The sequence below is a fragment of the Bombus impatiens genome, unplaced genomic scaffold, assembly GCF_000188095.3.
Source record: "Bombus impatiens unplaced genomic scaffold, BIMP_2.2 scf_0107, whole genome shotgun sequence".
In the NCBI taxonomy this organism is placed as follows: domain Eukaryota; kingdom Metazoa; phylum Arthropoda; class Insecta; order Hymenoptera; family Apidae; genus Bombus; species Bombus impatiens.
In genome coordinates, this window is record NT_176526.1 from 87,031 (window position 1) to 104,411 (window position 17,381).

The 17,381-nt window shown below is 43.2% G+C and overlaps 1 protein-coding gene across 1 annotated transcript in view; it reads right to left on the reverse strand.

Annotated features, from left to right (window-relative positions):
* The window catches only part of LOC100747435 (acetylcholinesterase), a 68,524-nt gene that overhangs the window by 50,831 nt on the left and 312 nt on the right, over positions 1-17,381 (reverse strand). Inside the window, exon 1 of the mRNA XM_012380716.3 lies at positions 16,172-17,381. This exon is cut by the window's right edge and continues 312 nt beyond it. Within this exon, the coding sequence (XP_012236139.2) occupies positions 16,172-17,291 (1,120 nt within the window). The 5' untranslated portion in view covers positions 17,292-17,381. The remainder of the gene's footprint in view (positions 1-16,171) is intronic.

Sequence of the window (17,381 nt, forward strand, 5' to 3'; positions counted from 1 at the left end):
TGGACCGAGAATATCTCGTTCGTTGAATCGAACAATGAAAACCGTCTGTCTAGTTTACCTAACCCTACGTTCTATCGAATCGTTGGAATAATTAAAAATTGAATTGTTAAATTAAGGAATTTAAGAACAAAAACAAAAACGAGAAATCACAATTCTGGGATAGAAGCAGGAGGAACAAAAATTGAGGAACGAAAAAGTTTCGCATGCTACGTTAGCTCAAAAAATGTGTACAGCGACTGTGCAAAATACCACCGCGCCATTGTATTTATTGCATCATTTACGGACTAATTGATCAAACTCTGATATATTATACATGTCGTGTTATCATTTCGCAACGTTTACGTACGATTGTGATGAAAAAAAGAGACACTTCGTTAGAGAATAAGGATACGTGCCAATGCTTGCTGTAGCCATATTGGTCTCTTGGAAAGTGAGGTTATGTACGTTAGCTCAAGAAGTGTATACAATAGCTGCACAAAATATTGCCACTCCGTTGTATTTACTGTAGCATTTACGTACTAATTGATCAAACTCGGATATATTATACGTGTCGTGTTATCATTTAGCAACGTTTTGGTACAATTATGATGAAAAAAAGAGATACTTCGTTAAAGAATAAGGATACGTGCCAATACTTGCTGTAGCCATATTGGTTTCTTGGAAAGTGAGGTTATGTTCGTTTGGTATGCATGAGACGATGGTTAAGTCGATAATAGACGGGTGTTGCGAGAGAAAACGAAGATTGGAAAACGTCTGGTCGGATCGGTGATTAGCAGCGAGGTTCGACTCCCTAGAGCGCAAAGTTTTTTCATCAAATTCCACCGCCGATTCTCTTCGGCATGTGGAATCTCTCGTAAAAACCAAGCGGCACGCGGAGCCTCTAAAAAAATATATATGAATTTTCACCGCGTTCGAATCGACCAGACTTCCTGATTGGAAAATCGAAATTCAAACAGGAAACTATAAAAAACTTAAAAAAAAGAAATTCCAACGTATAGCGACTCGCAACAAATCGACTCGGCGACTACGAAGATCGATGGAACTTTCAATAAAAAGCTCGGGCCTGCATACTCTGTACTCTGATAGGAGAAAAAGTAGTTACGCCGCCTGCGGTTAGTAAAAAGTGGTAATGGTGCAAGAAACGAGAAATTTCGAGCGGGCATCGGAAAGCGAAACGATGGCAGAACCCGGAACGCAGAGGCAGCCGGCGGCCGGTAGGCGGAAAAACAAATCCATAATCGAAGGGTGACGGACGGGGTAGGAAATGGCAGGAACGCTGCATATTCGGAGGCAGGACCATGCAGCTGTCTGCGGATATATGAGCCAATGTATACTAACGAGGTAATCCCTGGCCACCTGACGTTCCAGGCCACGGCTATCGTCATACGCGTTCTGTTACGTGCTGCTAGTATCCTGATGCAGCAAAACGCCACAAGAATGATGCATCGGATCGTGAGCCGCTTTGGAATTCTGCCAATGATTGGCCGACACTCTCCTGTTATAGGCTTACGCTACGGCCAGAAAAGTACGTGTCACGTGCATATTTCTAACAACGCGTAGTTAGCGATCGTGCGCCGTTTTTCAATTAGCGCCAAACAAAAATCAATTTACGATTTCTCTGGTCTTCTACGGGATGACCGATCAAGTTGATGGCACGAAGCTCGCATCGATGGCTTGCTGCGCAGATATTCCGCGTTCTCGAAAATATTTTACAAATTCCATCGTAGTTTGTGATTTAAAAAATACTAGGAATACGTTTTTCTATGTTGTACTTGTCTTTATCGGTGTTGTTGTAAAACTGTTTGTGGAAACCGTGAGCTGATCCCTTTCAGGAGCGTAAAGTGAGAGAAGTGGGGATCATGGCAAACTAGATACGATAAAGAGAAATATTATTTTTGACAAGGTGTGGATTTTTTTACGGCCTAAAGATACGGCGAGGAACTGTTTGTCGCATAGAAAACTCTAAATTTCACATAACAGTGGACGTACGATATTCGTCGAGTAAACCATCGATGTGTGTGTATTCACAAAATAGGAAGAGAAGATCTTTGTAAACGTAGATTCTGATATTACAAGTAGATCGCAGGATTTTACGCACTTTAATATATTTTTATAAAAACTACCAACGACCTAAGTAGAAATTCGTTTCCTGTATTAAATGTTATAAAAAATTACACTAATTTGAATATTTTACATATATCTCTGCGTATCATACGCAATTGCCGGTACAATTATGCAACTTGAAACTTCCCATGGATGCATAGAAATCTACATTTTGATCGTTAATTTCGTAATCATAGGACGTTAATTTGATTATCGACCCTAAAGGGGAATTATGGTATTTTAAATGTGAAATGACTAAATCTCCTCTTTTTTTTTTCTCTCTCTGAGTCCTCTAAGGATGCTCAATAAACGTGAGCTGACGCGTAGGACATCTCTGTCGCGTCCAACTACGAGCTAACGAAATTTCTATCCACGAGACCAACAAAATTCACGTGCCTCGAATTTCCATAATCACAAACCGATAAAGCCACCATCGATCGAACGAACGACTGGAAACGATTAGTTTTTGGGATACCGGAATTATTCATGGAATTTGAAAGGAAATCCAGAAACAGATTGGAGGATCGAATAGCTCCGAGAATTTTATGCCAGCTGAACAGTTAAGATATCGAGATATTAAGACGACGAGATAGTCAATAAGACGACGATAAGTGAGAAGAGGCGTTCCATGAATTTCAGATGCGAATTGCAAACAAAATCGCCATTTTCGTGGCTCGAGACTCGTCGGTTCCTTCGAGACTCAACGAGAATCAGGATAGTCTAGCAGCCATGTAATTCGCTTATCTGCCTGTTTATCGGTGATATTACGGCGGCGGTAGCTGCTGGAAAACGCCAGTGCAGCCGACTGTTTCCATTCGCGGGCAACGAGCGCGGTAATAATCGTTGAAGATGTTTTTCAGACCGGAGCGCAAAAAAGAGAACACAAAGGGGAATTAAAAGATATTCAAACTTTTGAGAAAGATTTGTTAATGACTCGTTATTATCGGGTTAGCGATTATCAATTAACCGGGAATATCGTTATCGAAACTCTAGTTGAAGCTTGCAAAGTTGCTTTTTAGAATAGAACATGAAATCTGATAAAAAGAGGATAAGAAAGAAATTTAAAAACATTCGAATTTTCTGGGAAACCTCGTTAATATCTCGTTATTATCAAGTTAGCGATTATGAATTAACCACGCAGGCTCGTGTGCAAACTCGCGAAGTTGCTTTTCGGAATGGGACGCTAAACTTGGTAAAAAGAGAGAGAGAAAAGAAGAAAAGGACTAGGAAACGCTCGCGTTTTTAAGATAAACCCTTTAATGACTCTTTATTACCGAGTCAACAATTATCAATTAATTACCGAGGAATATCGTTATCGAAACTCGAGTAAAAGTTGGCGAAACACAGGCGGCTCGTTCTCAGGAAAAAGAACTGCCGTAAATCCGCAATTAAACTTAAGCGAGCTAGTAAATTGTCACGTAACGTTTTATAGGAGACTCGTGATGTTCTGAAATCGCGTGCCGTGTCGCAACGACCAGGTCCCCGTACTCGGGGAAAAATCAAATGCACGAACGCTTGGTGGAAATCGGAGCGTAATTACGCCTGCTCGTGTCGCGCTGATTTTTTCGCTCTAAACGCCCGATCATCGCGTTACAAGCCAAGGATTCGAGGAAACGCGAACACCGTTACGTGACAGATCGAATTTGCCGGCGTTATCGCATCTTGAGTCCCGAATTCCGTTTCTTCGAATTCGCAAACTTCCTGTTCCTTTTATTTTCAACGAGTACCCTACCCTAAGCCACACATTTTTGTACCATTTTTTAACATTGTAACGATACTTTCGATATTCGACATTTCGGCTCTTGCAACGCGCGTTTTTGTGCCATTTTTCTCGTATTTCTTCGCGTCAAAGATTAATTCGCGATCAGAGGATTTTGTCGACTTTTGTTCGTTTCTGCAGCGCGGCGTAAAATCTTGCGAACGATGGCTCACCGCGCGAACACCGAATGTCCACGTTTCGTAAAATTTCAGTTTTCACCTGTTTTCAGCTGTTTCCTTCTACTGTACAAAAATCACATTTATATCTACCTCGGAAATTTCTCAAAAATAATATTTCTCTTTACTGCGTTTAGTTGTACATTTTCAGAGGACTATCCACTCTTGTCATTTCTTGCTCTTAAAAATAATCGATTCACAATTTCCGAGCAATTTTGCAACAGCATTGAGAAAGACAAATGCAATGAAAGAGTATTTATTTATTTATTTAGAAAGCAGCATAGAATTTTGTAAACTGTCGTTTAAAACCATAAGCAAATAAATATAGTAAAACGTGCAACGAGCCATCGACGTTTACATATTTCTGGAAGTGTATTTTGTTAAGAAAATGAATAGAACTGCAATTTTCCAAAGACGATGGAACAGTAGCGCGATTAATAAAAATACAAAGACTGGTGGATTTTTCAAGGATGTTCTCCAAGCGTGTTTCCCGAGTTTTTCGACGTTTTAATCCGGGCAGTGTACACGAGAGCGGAGAAATCGCGGCAGCTGGCCTGGTTGTCGATATCAGATTAAAGGATCGAAGCGAGAAACCGACGCGAGAGAAGATTACATTCGCGTTGCGAGTGATACGAGGCCTGGTGGTGGGAAAAACAGGTGTAGCCGGTTTCAAAGAGGATGAAAACGGGGGAAAAAGGTAATTAACGAAGTGCCTTTCCCGCGGATTTCTTTATGGCGCTTCCAATTATCCGATGCGTCGCTCATAAGCTCAAACACCCGCTGTTCGTTAGACTTTCTGCCTCGTAAAATCGCTGCATTTCGTTCCATGTCTTCTCTTCTTTATCCGCCGCCGCCGCAAAGAGCTACGATATTTTTGCATTTTCTTAAAGTACGGTGCCTGAAAAGTATAGGTGGAAAAAAATTGTGTGCTCGAACTCGGATAGCCAAGGAAATTTTCGAATCGGAAAACTCGACCCAATTTCTCGGTGTCGATGACACGAGTCGTTAGAACGGAACGCGGAGAAATTTTTCTATGGCGCATAAAAAGTCGGCGTATGCGGTGGCTGTAGAAAGTATTAAGAGTGGAATAATTAATGAAGCCTACCTTCCCACGGAAACTCCCTTCGAGCCGCCTAATTACCTTCCTGCATCATTCATAAGCGCTCACTGCCGCGAAAACTGTTATTCCCGTGTAATTACGTCGCGTTGGTTAATCACATTACTCTGGACAGAAGTTGAACGTTAAGGAACAAAGTGGAGCATCGATCAGACACACAGCGACGAAACGCGGCGAGAATTTTCCAAATATCTCACCTGTACATCGAGATATTAGCGCGTTAAGAGCCGTGCGGCGAAATAACGAGTGCAACTCGCGTTTTCGTCCGAGTTATTGACGAACGCGAATGAAGCGACTTATATATCGTTTGACTGGCAGACTACGATTTGTTAGAAATTTATCGGAACGACAAATGGCTCGTAAAAGTCCGCAGCGCGAATCAAAGAGCCGGTATGAATTTTCATGGCTTATGAACGATTGGTTATCAAAGTAGTAAAAATACTTCGTAAAATTCTATGCAAATGGTAGAATAAATAACGACTACAAAAATGTCAAGCAGACCCTCCGTTGAGAAGCCAGTCGTGTGTATCGATCGAGGAGAATTAAACACGTTAAATGACTAAAAACATGTCAAGTGAATTGTTTTGTAATATAATAACACGTTAAAGAGATCAGTCTTGTATATTGGTCGGAAAGAATCGCAGGTGAAACGTTGCGTTAAGGTAAAACGTTGGCCTTTAATGGGTTAAGGTACAACGTAATTGCCTAGTACCACGAGAGGAAATAGCTTCCTCAAAGATATGGAATTATAGAACAGAGCCTTTGAAAGACTCGGTCAGGCAAGTAATTAATAAGTGGCCGGATTAATTAGCGGAATGCACTTTTTCCAAGGATTCTTTCCCGATCTGTTTAATCATCCGATGGGCCCGTTAGAAACCCGATGATTAGTCGGAAAACTGGCTACAGGATATGCACGAGAGAATTCTGCGACGTCACACGAAGGCTAATTAGTGGAAATGATATTAATTAAAACCACAGTGAAAACCGATATAAAGCCCGGGATTCCAGTGAACTTTTCTCGGTTTTCCTAACCCCGAATTGGATCTACAAGGGTGGTCGGTCTATTTCTTTTCTTCTTTCTGAACGTCTTCTCACTCCATTGGATCCCACTTCCCTTCTTTTTTTCTCCACCTTCGATTTTCCCCCGTGAGAAAACTTGGAAATTAATTTTTTAGAAGGTGGGAAAGACCATTTTCAGACAGAGATTATTTGGAAAAAATGAAACAGTGGAAATGGGATTCGAACCTGGGTGGTTCCAGTGGGAATCCAACGCCCAACGCGCTCCACCGCCATTCATTTATTTTCCGCATTATTACGTACATAAAGATTCATAATTCGGGCGAAATTAATACCAAATATCCGAGTAACTCCGAGTGAATTAAAAAGTCAATTTACCCGCATGACGAATGGCTGTGACCGCAGCAACGCTAACGTTATTTTATTAAACTGTATTCAGCCACCCCATTGAAATATAAATACACGTTTTAAGAACCAACTGAATTAAACAAGGGAAATTGGTAGCCCGAGGCCTGAAAGATTCATCGAAGCTCCTGGCCCGGAAAGGTCGCCCAGTGCAAGTCGGATAAAAGAAACTGCATAATGGAGGATCCGGAACGACCGAGGGTTAACACAGGCCTACCGTGCCAGGTGACCTTAACCCTTTGACGAACCATATCTCAAGTAGCTAGCTTCGTGGCACGGTGCCTTTCGGCTGTCTGTGCCTTAAAGCGGAACAACCGGATGGAAAGTGTTCGATACGCGATAAGGCACGTGTTTCTGCCCCCTTAACGTGTTAATTTCCCTGCAAAGAAATAGGAGAAAGAAAATCAGTCGAGCCTCGAGCCTTTAGATCAAAGTTAAATAGCAGGAAAATCACAAGCTACGAGCTAAGATTAGCGGTCTTTAACACGAAATGAAATAGAAACGTCGATTATCGTTGGTAAAAAATTACAAACGGATGATTGATCGCGTCTTGTAAAATTTTAAGAAGCAGGATGATTTCTTCGTCGTTTTCTTGCGTAATTGCCAGCATATCCAACCGGCAATTTGTCCAGCGTAATTACAGCGTTGACTGACAAAAACGCCTGTATCATTTCCACCGTTCTAACGACGTTAATCTACAGCGGCTGTGCAAACGTACCTGTCGACGTTCTTCATGAACGTGTTATGTGTGTTATACGAATCACTTTGAAATTTCGAAGCTACCGTAATGACGCGACTATCATTATTAAGTCGGTAAAATTTTCAACAATTCTGCAGACGTATACAAACGTTATGGAATACTTAAAACGCAAGTATACATCTTGCAGAGATCACGAAAGTATTTCAACAGACGATCTTCATAATATTAATTAAAATCTCTGTATTCGGTGAGAGCGTCCTTCGCGCTTGTTACACGCTCAAGATGACTAGTCGTATCGTGTATTCATTTTCTAGCAAATATAAATTTGCAGCGTTCATACACAGGGTGAGTCACGAATTCTGATCGGTAGAGATTACTCTGCTATCAGCAGTTCGATCAAAAATGTCTTTATCAGGTATAGCACGGTTTCAAGAGATCTTGAACACGATTATGGCAAACTTTTTGTCAACTCTTGCTTTTTCATCACCTTGAATTTTCTCCAAATAAACCTGTAATTTTTTACACCTCTCTATTAGAGGATTTCAGATTAGGCGAATTTGGTAAATATCATAACACAACACGTGTTAATTTTTATTCACCTGGGTCGAAAAAAGGTTAAAGAAATATCCTAATAGTTGAAAGAACTTTGTGTTACAAAGGAGTATCGTATGCTACGCGTATTGTACGCGTTCCGATATTGTTAATAGATCGAAAGTATTGTCGACCTCTCGCGTTACTCGCGTATTTTCAACTGAGATTAAAATTTTCCCAATGTGATCTCGGCAATCGTATCTCATCGCGGTACCAACAACGTCGAACGAAATGTTTTATATTGGGCGGAATATAAGCGCATAAAAATGTCCTCTGGTAAGTGCAAGAATAGTTTTGCGAGCCAACGTATAACAACGTCGAGGCTCTGACATGGACAACGACTTTCGACATTCAACGATCGCGGAATTCCTCTCGATTCGTCCAGGGAACGGCCTGATACCGACATCAGGCGACAGCAAGCTTTTAATTTGACGAGCGTTCGCGTGACGTACCGCCCCCGTTGTTACCACGTTAATGAGACGCGGATCTTAATAAAAATTTGCCCTGTCGTGGCACCACGTCATAGCGTGCCAATCGTTGGCTTAACGACTGTGAACTTTACATTTCTACGGGTCTAAATTGTCCCCTAATAGTCTCGCGATTGATTCCCTGATTTCGTTGGTTGGGAAAGAGGTGGATAAAAAATATAGCACTGGGGGGAAAAAAAAAGAAAAACAGACTGATTTAAGATCGTTTATATGATTTTTAAGTGGGCATCAGACTTACGCTAGCTCGCGTTATGTTCTGCTTCGGATCGAGGAATTTCGTTTCCACGTACATTTGACTTTTCCACCTCGTAACGAGGTAATAAATTATCTCGGAAAATTGAATATGAAATATACGTTTTCTCTTGGGTTTGGGCCGAGACGAGTTCGCGTCAACTTCGGGTTACATTTACCTAAAGTTGCTGGTAAATTATGCCGAGAAAACGAATACCAAACGATTCTTGCGTGGTAGGTTTCAGACAGATTTGAATCGCGTTCGGGTTAAGTTTAAGCCAAGTTTAGATTAGGTTTGCGTTAAGTTCGAATTAGGTTTGGCCAAGATCGGCGTTCAAGTATCAGAGTCAGTTTGATCGGTTTTATTTTTTATTTGTTTAGTCCCGTTGATCAACGGTAAATTACGGAGGGAGAAATTAAACGCTAGGAACTTGCTGGAAATTAAATTTTCGTTAGATCGTGGTTAATGCGCCGGTTTGACAAATTTTACGTCGCGCTACGTCTGGCTTTTTGACTCATTACGCGGCACTAAATTAACCCGGGAAAACGAACGTGCAACGTGGCCCCTCCGGGAATCGGCCGAGACATACGGTTCAATTAATTCGCGCCACGGCGATTAAATAATCTGCGATTAAGGAGGCGCCTTAAATTAAGGCAAGTTTCGCGGGACGGTGATAAATTTTTTACCGCGATAAATCCCACCATTGCCGTGTCTCTCGGCGGGATAGTTCCCATTATTCGAAATCCGTTTAACCACATTCGGACTAATACAGCCCGGTTGTAATATCGCGCTTCGAGTCGCCAGATCCTCTGGATTTATAGCTCGACTTGTAAATTACTGTTTTCCCTCGCGATAAATAAAATTGAATAAAAAAAAAGAGGGAAAGGAAAGGCAGAGGGAAAAAGAGAGGAAGGGAGAGGATAAAACGAACAAGTTCGAAGAGGTACGATTTTCTAATAAAAAAAAAAAAACAAGGTCGACCTACTAGAAATATTGATAAAGGCAACGAAAAATTACGTGGAAAAAGAAATAAATGAAACGTCGTCATTGTTTAACTGGTATCGATGAAACGCGAAGTTTTTCAATGAACCGCGAGATATCTATCAATCATTGGGAAGCGATAAAAATTTGATCGCCACGGCTCTGCCACGGTGAATAACGTTTAAACAAACGTGCACCGCCGGAGCTTTGACGTTTCGATATCGGATCGAGATTCGCTTGTTTGAATTTTAATTCGCGACCCGATAGAAACGTCACTCGAAAACCTCACCCAATCACGATTTTTGCAAGCGTTTCCTTCGCAGCATGTATTTTCCAGATGTGTTTCGAGACATTTGGCCGATTTATCGTCTGAATCTTTTATTCCAATCGCCATTCCGTGCTACGATCAAAGAGATAGAAAGGAAAGCGAGAAGGAAAGGAATTTCACGGTGGACCTTGAGAATACGGTTTGCGAAACGTCAAACAAGAAAATCGGAATTTTCATCGTGAATATTCATGGAATCATCGCAGGCGACTTAATCGTCGAATGGCCGAGACATCCTGCGCGGTACGTTCGCTGCTGTGTCACTGAAGACTCAACGATAAAGGCGACAGCACAAGTCTGGTACAACGCGGACGTCGCAGTAGTACGAGTCAACCTTCTCTCCGACGTCAACGAAATTCCTCGTTCTCGCGCGATTTAACTGCGTTTAACGAAGACCGCGGGTGGAAATACCTTTCGTCCTTTTAACCAGTTAATAAATTCGCGAGTATTATCGCTTGAAATAAAAATAAGGATTCGTTAGTTTCTCTTGAAGTCGACAACGTCTCAACGAATCGTTACGTTTCTGGCTGCAACAAAATTATGTAACCTTTGGTATTTTCTAAAAGTTCACCTATATTTAGGAGATTTAGATCTTTAAATACGACTGATCGTTCCCATTTTCCATTGTGTCATACTACGATACTTGTAGACACCATATAACATCGATATTAGAAAACCCATAAGAATGAACCTGCATATGTACAAAGGAAAAACTGCTGTCCTATACTTTTTATAATTTTATCATTCTGCTGTAACGTAATATAATTTCCAAGTAAGGTAACGTATACGATTCACGACACTGTCTCTTATCTTTACAATCAAACGCTTGTAAGTTTCTAGACGTGTATACGGTGTCCCATAAGCTACAATTCGGTTAATAAAATGGGACTCGTCTAATTTTCAAAATACGTTACATGTTCAATCCATGACACTGCCTCTTGTCTTTACAAACAATCGCTTGTAAATTTCTGGACGTGTATACGGTGTCCCATAAACTACAATTTGATGAATAAAATTGGACTCGACTAATTTTCAAAGTACACAACACTGTCTTTTATCTTTAGAATCGCTTGTAAATTTCTGGGCGTGTATACGGTGTCCCATAAACTACAATTCGATGAATAAAATGGAACTCGTCTAATTTTCAAAATACGTAACTTTCTGGTGTATACGGTGTCCACTAAATTACAATTCGGCTAATAAAATAGGACTCGACTAATTTGAAAGTACACGACGCTGTCTTTTATCTTCACGATCGATCGTACATTTCTGCACATTTATACGGAGATGCATGGGCGACAATTTTGTGAATAAAATCGAGCCACCGCTTGGATGTTTTGGGGCGTGAATGGATATATCGTTGGATGGCTAGCTAATGAGGATAGAAACAGTGACACGGGACATAATGATCGGCCAGTCGCCTCTAATTACTTCGTATGGCACTTTCCTCATAATTTCGTTTCGGTTAATGCCAGGCAAAGGGCGATGCATTATTCGGTTAATAGCAGCGGTATACGAATTTACGCTCGTATTATAATCCTACAGCTCGTTGATGTAATTATCGACTGCGGAACGGAGCGTCGTTTGATCTCGTTAACGCAACACGTCGTTTCATTTCCAAGGAACTTCCATCAAGAACCCCATCGTTATTTCCCGCCCTCGGATACCTAGAAACGAGTCGATCCAATTCGTCGAAACGTTCGCATCTATCGTTTTATTTTTCGTTTCGCTTTTGTTTCTTTTTTTTTTGGTGGGACTACGCAACCAAAACGAAAAAAATAGAGAAATGAAAAATAAAAAAAAAACAGGGAGATTTTTTAAACAGCGAACTCTATGGTCGCTCCGCATACGGAATAAAATGTAAATAGAGGTGGCAACGACAGGAACTGCCAGTTTTTTCCGGAACGAGAAGAGAACCGAAAAAACGACTACTCTGTCTCCCCTCTCTCCATTTTTTCCCCGTTTTTTATTTATGTAGATTGCGAAACGCTGGAAACTACGGCGCTCGCGGACGCGCCGGGTCAAGGGTGAGTCACTTTCGCTTCTCACCCTTGCCGAATTTCCAACGCGACGATTTCGAATAAATCCCTCGCCTCCTGTAGCGCTGAATTATCCGTCTACCTTGCCGCTCGTTCGCTAATTCCAACAAATCATTCGCTGGTGCAAAGAAAAAGGGAAAAAGCCGACGTCCATTCATCCCGTTCGAATGTATCGGAGGAAGAATACACGGGGAAAAAAATTCCCTCGTAAGAGATCGGACGAGAGAAAAAGAGAGGAAAAGGGAAATGTTTCAACGGATACACGGTATTCTGTGTCCCATTAAAATTCTGACGATGTCGCGGGAAAGTTAGTTAAGAAGCAGGAAACGAGGGCGGAAGGATAGGGTGCGCGAAGAATTTGAATCCGGCTCGCTAGATTTTGCAAAGTTGGTGCAAGTTGCGCGCCGCCAAACAGAATTGCACTCGCCATGAAAACACGCCATGTTCCATCGTAACTTCGTCGCACCGTGAAACACCCCGCTGTCCCCTTAATTTCCCGGATGGCGGAAGATTAATTAAACAAATCCCATTTTCAATTTTCTGTTCACCCGAAGTTCAACCCTCGGCTCTGTCCCGTTGTTTGTATTCGCTGGCGCGCCAGTTCCCTCGGCCAACGGACCCCAAACTCGTTTCTTCGACCAAGGTTAAAGTGATACACCCTGTAGATTGTACAAAGTCGATGGGATCTTGTTCTTCTTTGGTTCGTCCAATGTACTTTTCTCAGGCATGGAATATTCTGACGGAGGAATATTCTTTTTTTTTTCATATTCGTACAATTTTCAAAACAGCACTGAAACGGGTTGCACGTCAAGTTCTTCAATGTCCAGTCGTTGATCTCTGGGTTACTGACAGGCGAACAGGCTGGCAAATTTATTTATTTATTTCTATATCCATCGACACGACAAGTCGGCTAATGTAGAAAGAAAAATGCAAAATAAAGGACGATAATCTGTGCGGACAGACAAACAGAGTTATATATTTTCTGCAATATTTTAATTTTGATGAAATTAATAAAATAATTTTTCTTGCGTATTTGCCAGGTAAAATAAAGAAGTGGAACTTCTGCTATATCGTCTATAGTTTCTCGTATTATTATCTCACGGACCCATAAAAATCCACGGTCCAATCTAATCACCGCTAACTAACACTTGCCACATTCGCCTGTAAAAATATTATTTAGATCGTGGAAATTGAATTTTGAAAATACACCACACTTTGGTTACGTTACAGGTACGACGATCGCTCACGCTAATTTCCCTGCACGGCCGGGTCTTGATTAGTAGCCCGGTTCAACTTGACGTAAGCTAGAATTAGGCTAAGGGTTAGGCTGACTCAGATTCGAGCCGCGACGTTAGGATCAAGTTAGGTTGTCAGGTCTGAGCCTGAAGATTAAGACCTGCTCACAACGCCTATAATCAAGTCGATCTGCGTTAGATCGAAATCAGAATATCGAGGCTCGATTGGAATTTACGCTACGGTAGGGGCCGAGTCTTTACAACTCCTACATGTTAAATTACCTTAAGGCAGGACCTTACGTGTTAAATTGAAACTAGCGAATTAAGATTCGGGGCTGGCATGTTAGGATAGAGTTAGCGTGTTAGGTCAAAGTATGACATTAAATTGGATGGGAAAGCTGGGCCCTATTTACCTGGTCCGAGCTGAGTCCTTGAGTCTAAGCTACACCTACAATCTGATGTCACGTCTAGGAGTTAGCGTGTTTGGCCTGAGTCAGATGATTTTAGATTTAAGACGCTGCGTTCCGTTAGGCGAAGGCGTTAGCTGTTCAAAGTGTCAGGTGAACTGTTATTTGAATTAGGATATCTACATATTCCTGGCGGAGATAAATGTGCGCGCCCGAAGGGCACAGTCGTGAAATTGCCACGTTCAATCCGTTCACCAAGATACCGTTAAGCGGTTCGGCATTAGAGCGACACTCAATTGTCAGTTGCAACGTGAATTTGCACAGGTGTCAGGCGCAAGATATCATATCGAGCGAGACTCTGAATGGGTGAAATTGCTGATGCAGGTACGCGTATATCGTGATGCGTCACACCGATTCTCGACTACGTGAAATGAATTCGGCTCTATTTCGCCGATAATCTATCGCCAAGACTATCACTTCCATCAGCTTATCCAGGTCTTTCCTATCGCATGTACGGACTGTCTCGTTGCCTATACCAGAAAATCATTTATCGACCACGTTGAATAAAATTGCACCGTGCTAGTCGGTTCCATAGCTCGGTACAAGTGTTTATCGACTATCGTTATCTTCCATGCTAAGGATATTTGTTGTTATTGTTGAAGTGGTCACCACCTCTAAGAAAACTCTACATCTGGTCTTTTTAGCTTTCTCAGGCACTGAAGCCATCGACAGCGTATAGACGATAGACTGGGACGAAGGTAAACCATAGACAGGCTACGATGGCTTCGGGGTTTTCAGTTATAGGGTAACACTGGTGGCGTGTGGATCTGGACCAGCTCAAATTATATTCCTACTTGTACTTGCACTTCTGTATTAAAATATATTTTCTATTTTACGATTTATCCACGCGTTTCTCTGTTTGTATATCTAATCCTCAACAGTTATTATTATCGTTAACGAACAACGATCACAGCAACAGGCTCGTGAAACTAAGAGGCGCTGTATATGACCACTGTGTAGACAGGTTTTTAAAAAGTCCGTTTGTCTAAGTATTATATTAAAAATCGTCACTTGTTCGTTAATATGTCTCGTAAATATTTATCGATCTTCGTGGTAAATTTGTTTGAATTTCAATTCTGCTTTCGAGTTTTACCTTCGAAAGGAGAAAACAGGTTACACTGATTTCGGAGACGATATTTTATGTGATCCAGCTAATTATAGCTGCAAGCTACGCGTTTCCAATTACCGCAAGCTCGACTTCTCCGCACTTTTTCTCACTGTGTGCGGCAAGAACTCAGCACGTAGCAATCGACGCGGAGCACGATCGCCATGCTGGTGAACGTTACAAAGACCGAAATCCGAAGAATCGAACTAACGAATCGTTTTAAAGAAGCGCCGAAGAGCGAGCTAGATAAGTCTGATTCATCATTTTACGGCTAAGACTTCAAGGACAGGATACAATTTATCAGACTTTGCCCCTTTCATCCCCGTGGAAACGGAGCGCTCGATCAACTCGATTAAATCATTTAACGTCGAAGAAGCTTTTTTTCTCGCAATCTTAGGCGACCGTATGATTCTTCTTCTTTTTTTCTCTCTTTCTTCTTTCAATTGAAACTCGCCATGCTAACAGGCTTCCCGTCCCTCACGGCTGCAGGATCAAATATTCCGAGAGCAGCTTGAAATCGTCGCGAATAACGGTGTGATTTATGATCCGGCGAGCAATCATCGAGCGCTGCCGCGCTCAACTTCTCTCGCGAGCGAGAAAAAGACGAGAAAAGAAGCGTTCGATTTAAAGCAGGGACACGACGAAGACAAAACGAGCAGAAGAGTTACTTAATTACCTCGACTCGTTGCAGCGAAAAACTGTCATTAACGAACTGTTCCTCGGGCCAGCAATCGATGAGCCTCTCGGCCTGTACTTTTCGCCTGTACAGATTCTAGGATCTAACTCGAACCGAGCCGCGATCAAATCGGCACCATGTAAGGACGAGGCAATCGCGCAAGCACCGTCAACAGGTTCCGTTTGTTGGTCGGACGCGATTTAAAGAAGTTGAAAGTCGCTAGAGCTCGTCTTCTGACGGCACCGATCACCAACAACCGTAAAGTTGGCCGCATAGATTTCTGAATGGGGCTAAAAGACTCGGTCAATCTCGACCACGCGAGGGAACCTATCGAGCCGAGGTCCCAGAGGCATTTAAATCGCGGAAGGTTAATTAGGTAGAGTGGGTCGCGTTTAAAGATTGCGAAATAATTTCTCGAGGCTGCATCGCGCGACGCAGCTTTTCATTAAACAGAAAGGCGGATCACGAGCCAATAACGAATAGCTATCCGCATTATCTAACGACAATACACCGGAACCATTGTTCCCAGCCGACGCGGCTGGTCGGTCCGGCTCAACGGTATTTTACGTAACGAACGTTTCAAACCTGTCCGACTGACGTTTCCACACGAAAAAAAATCTCTGCGAACAGCGTTACTCTATCGATTCGAGCTTGTTCCAGTGTATCGTCCTCTGATCACCTCTGCAGCGGCGCACGAAACAACCGGTTTCGCTGATACGCGACACCGGTACGTTAACTGACAAAGGTCGACTTACCCTCGTTCTTGTTGTTCCCGATGAGAATCTCCGTGTCCTTGAAATCGGCCTCCCTGAGAAGATCCAGAGGATCTTTAGGTAGGAAGATTCCGTCGATGGTGGGCGCCGATGGGAAGCCTAGGATGCCCCAGTAGCTGTTCCATTGCTGGACAGAGATGGTCTTGGCGTCCACGGACCTCATGCAGGCCATCACCCTGGCAGGATTCTCCTGAAGCATGGTGGAGTTGCAGCCACAGTCGTCGACCAGTATCCTGGCCACTTCGTTCGCTTTCTCCCCGGTCATGTAGCTCCATGGAGCGTTCAAAGTGCCACTCTGGAGGATTCCTCGGCGGACCAGACCGCGAGTCACCGGAGAGATCAGGTGCAGAGACACGGAGCTGCCTCCGGCGGACTCGCCAAAGATGGTGATGAGGTCAGGATCGCCTCCGAAGGCCGCCGCGTTGTCCCTGAGCCATCTGAGCGCCAGAGCCTGATCCCACAGACCCATATTGCCAGGAGCCTCTTCACTGTTGGTGAAATGTTTGTTCAAATAGAGAAACCCAAAAGCGCCAACTCTGTACTGCATGGAGGCGATGATGGCGTTGCTGGTGACTGCCATGATGTCCGCGTCGTACACGTCCAGGGTAGCGGTGCCGCTCATGAAACCACCTCCATAGATCCAGACCAGAAGGGGCAGGCCGTTCTTGTCCCCGTTGTTCGGCGGCTCCGAGCCCTTGTGTCTCAGTCGAAACTTCTGCGGCACCCAGATGTTCAAGTACAGACAATCCTCGGAGATGTTGGTGTTGGGATTCCACATTTCCTCCCCTGGAAAGCCAGGGAAGTACTCGTACCTCTCCTGGTAGCAGCTGTTGGGTAGCACAGTGGCGTTCAGGATTCCGTGCCAAGGTTCTATGGGCAGCGGCTTTCTGAATCGGAGCGGCCCTATCGGAGGCTTGGCGAAGGGGATTCCATAGAATATGTGAACCTCCTTGTCCAGTATCGTACGGGAGAATCCGCGAACCAGGCCGCTGGTGGTCTCCACCACCTTGAGATCGTTGTGCACGTTGTTCCTCTGCGCGGACACGTTCGCCCTGACGGAACTTGAGCAGAGAAGAAGAAGCAGGAACGCGAGGTTCGTCATCGTGGTTGGCTCCGCTGCAGAGAGTTTCGTGGAGCACACCTGCCGAGAGAGACTCAACAAGTTAGCGAGTGGGGGACCGGCCGTGGAGCC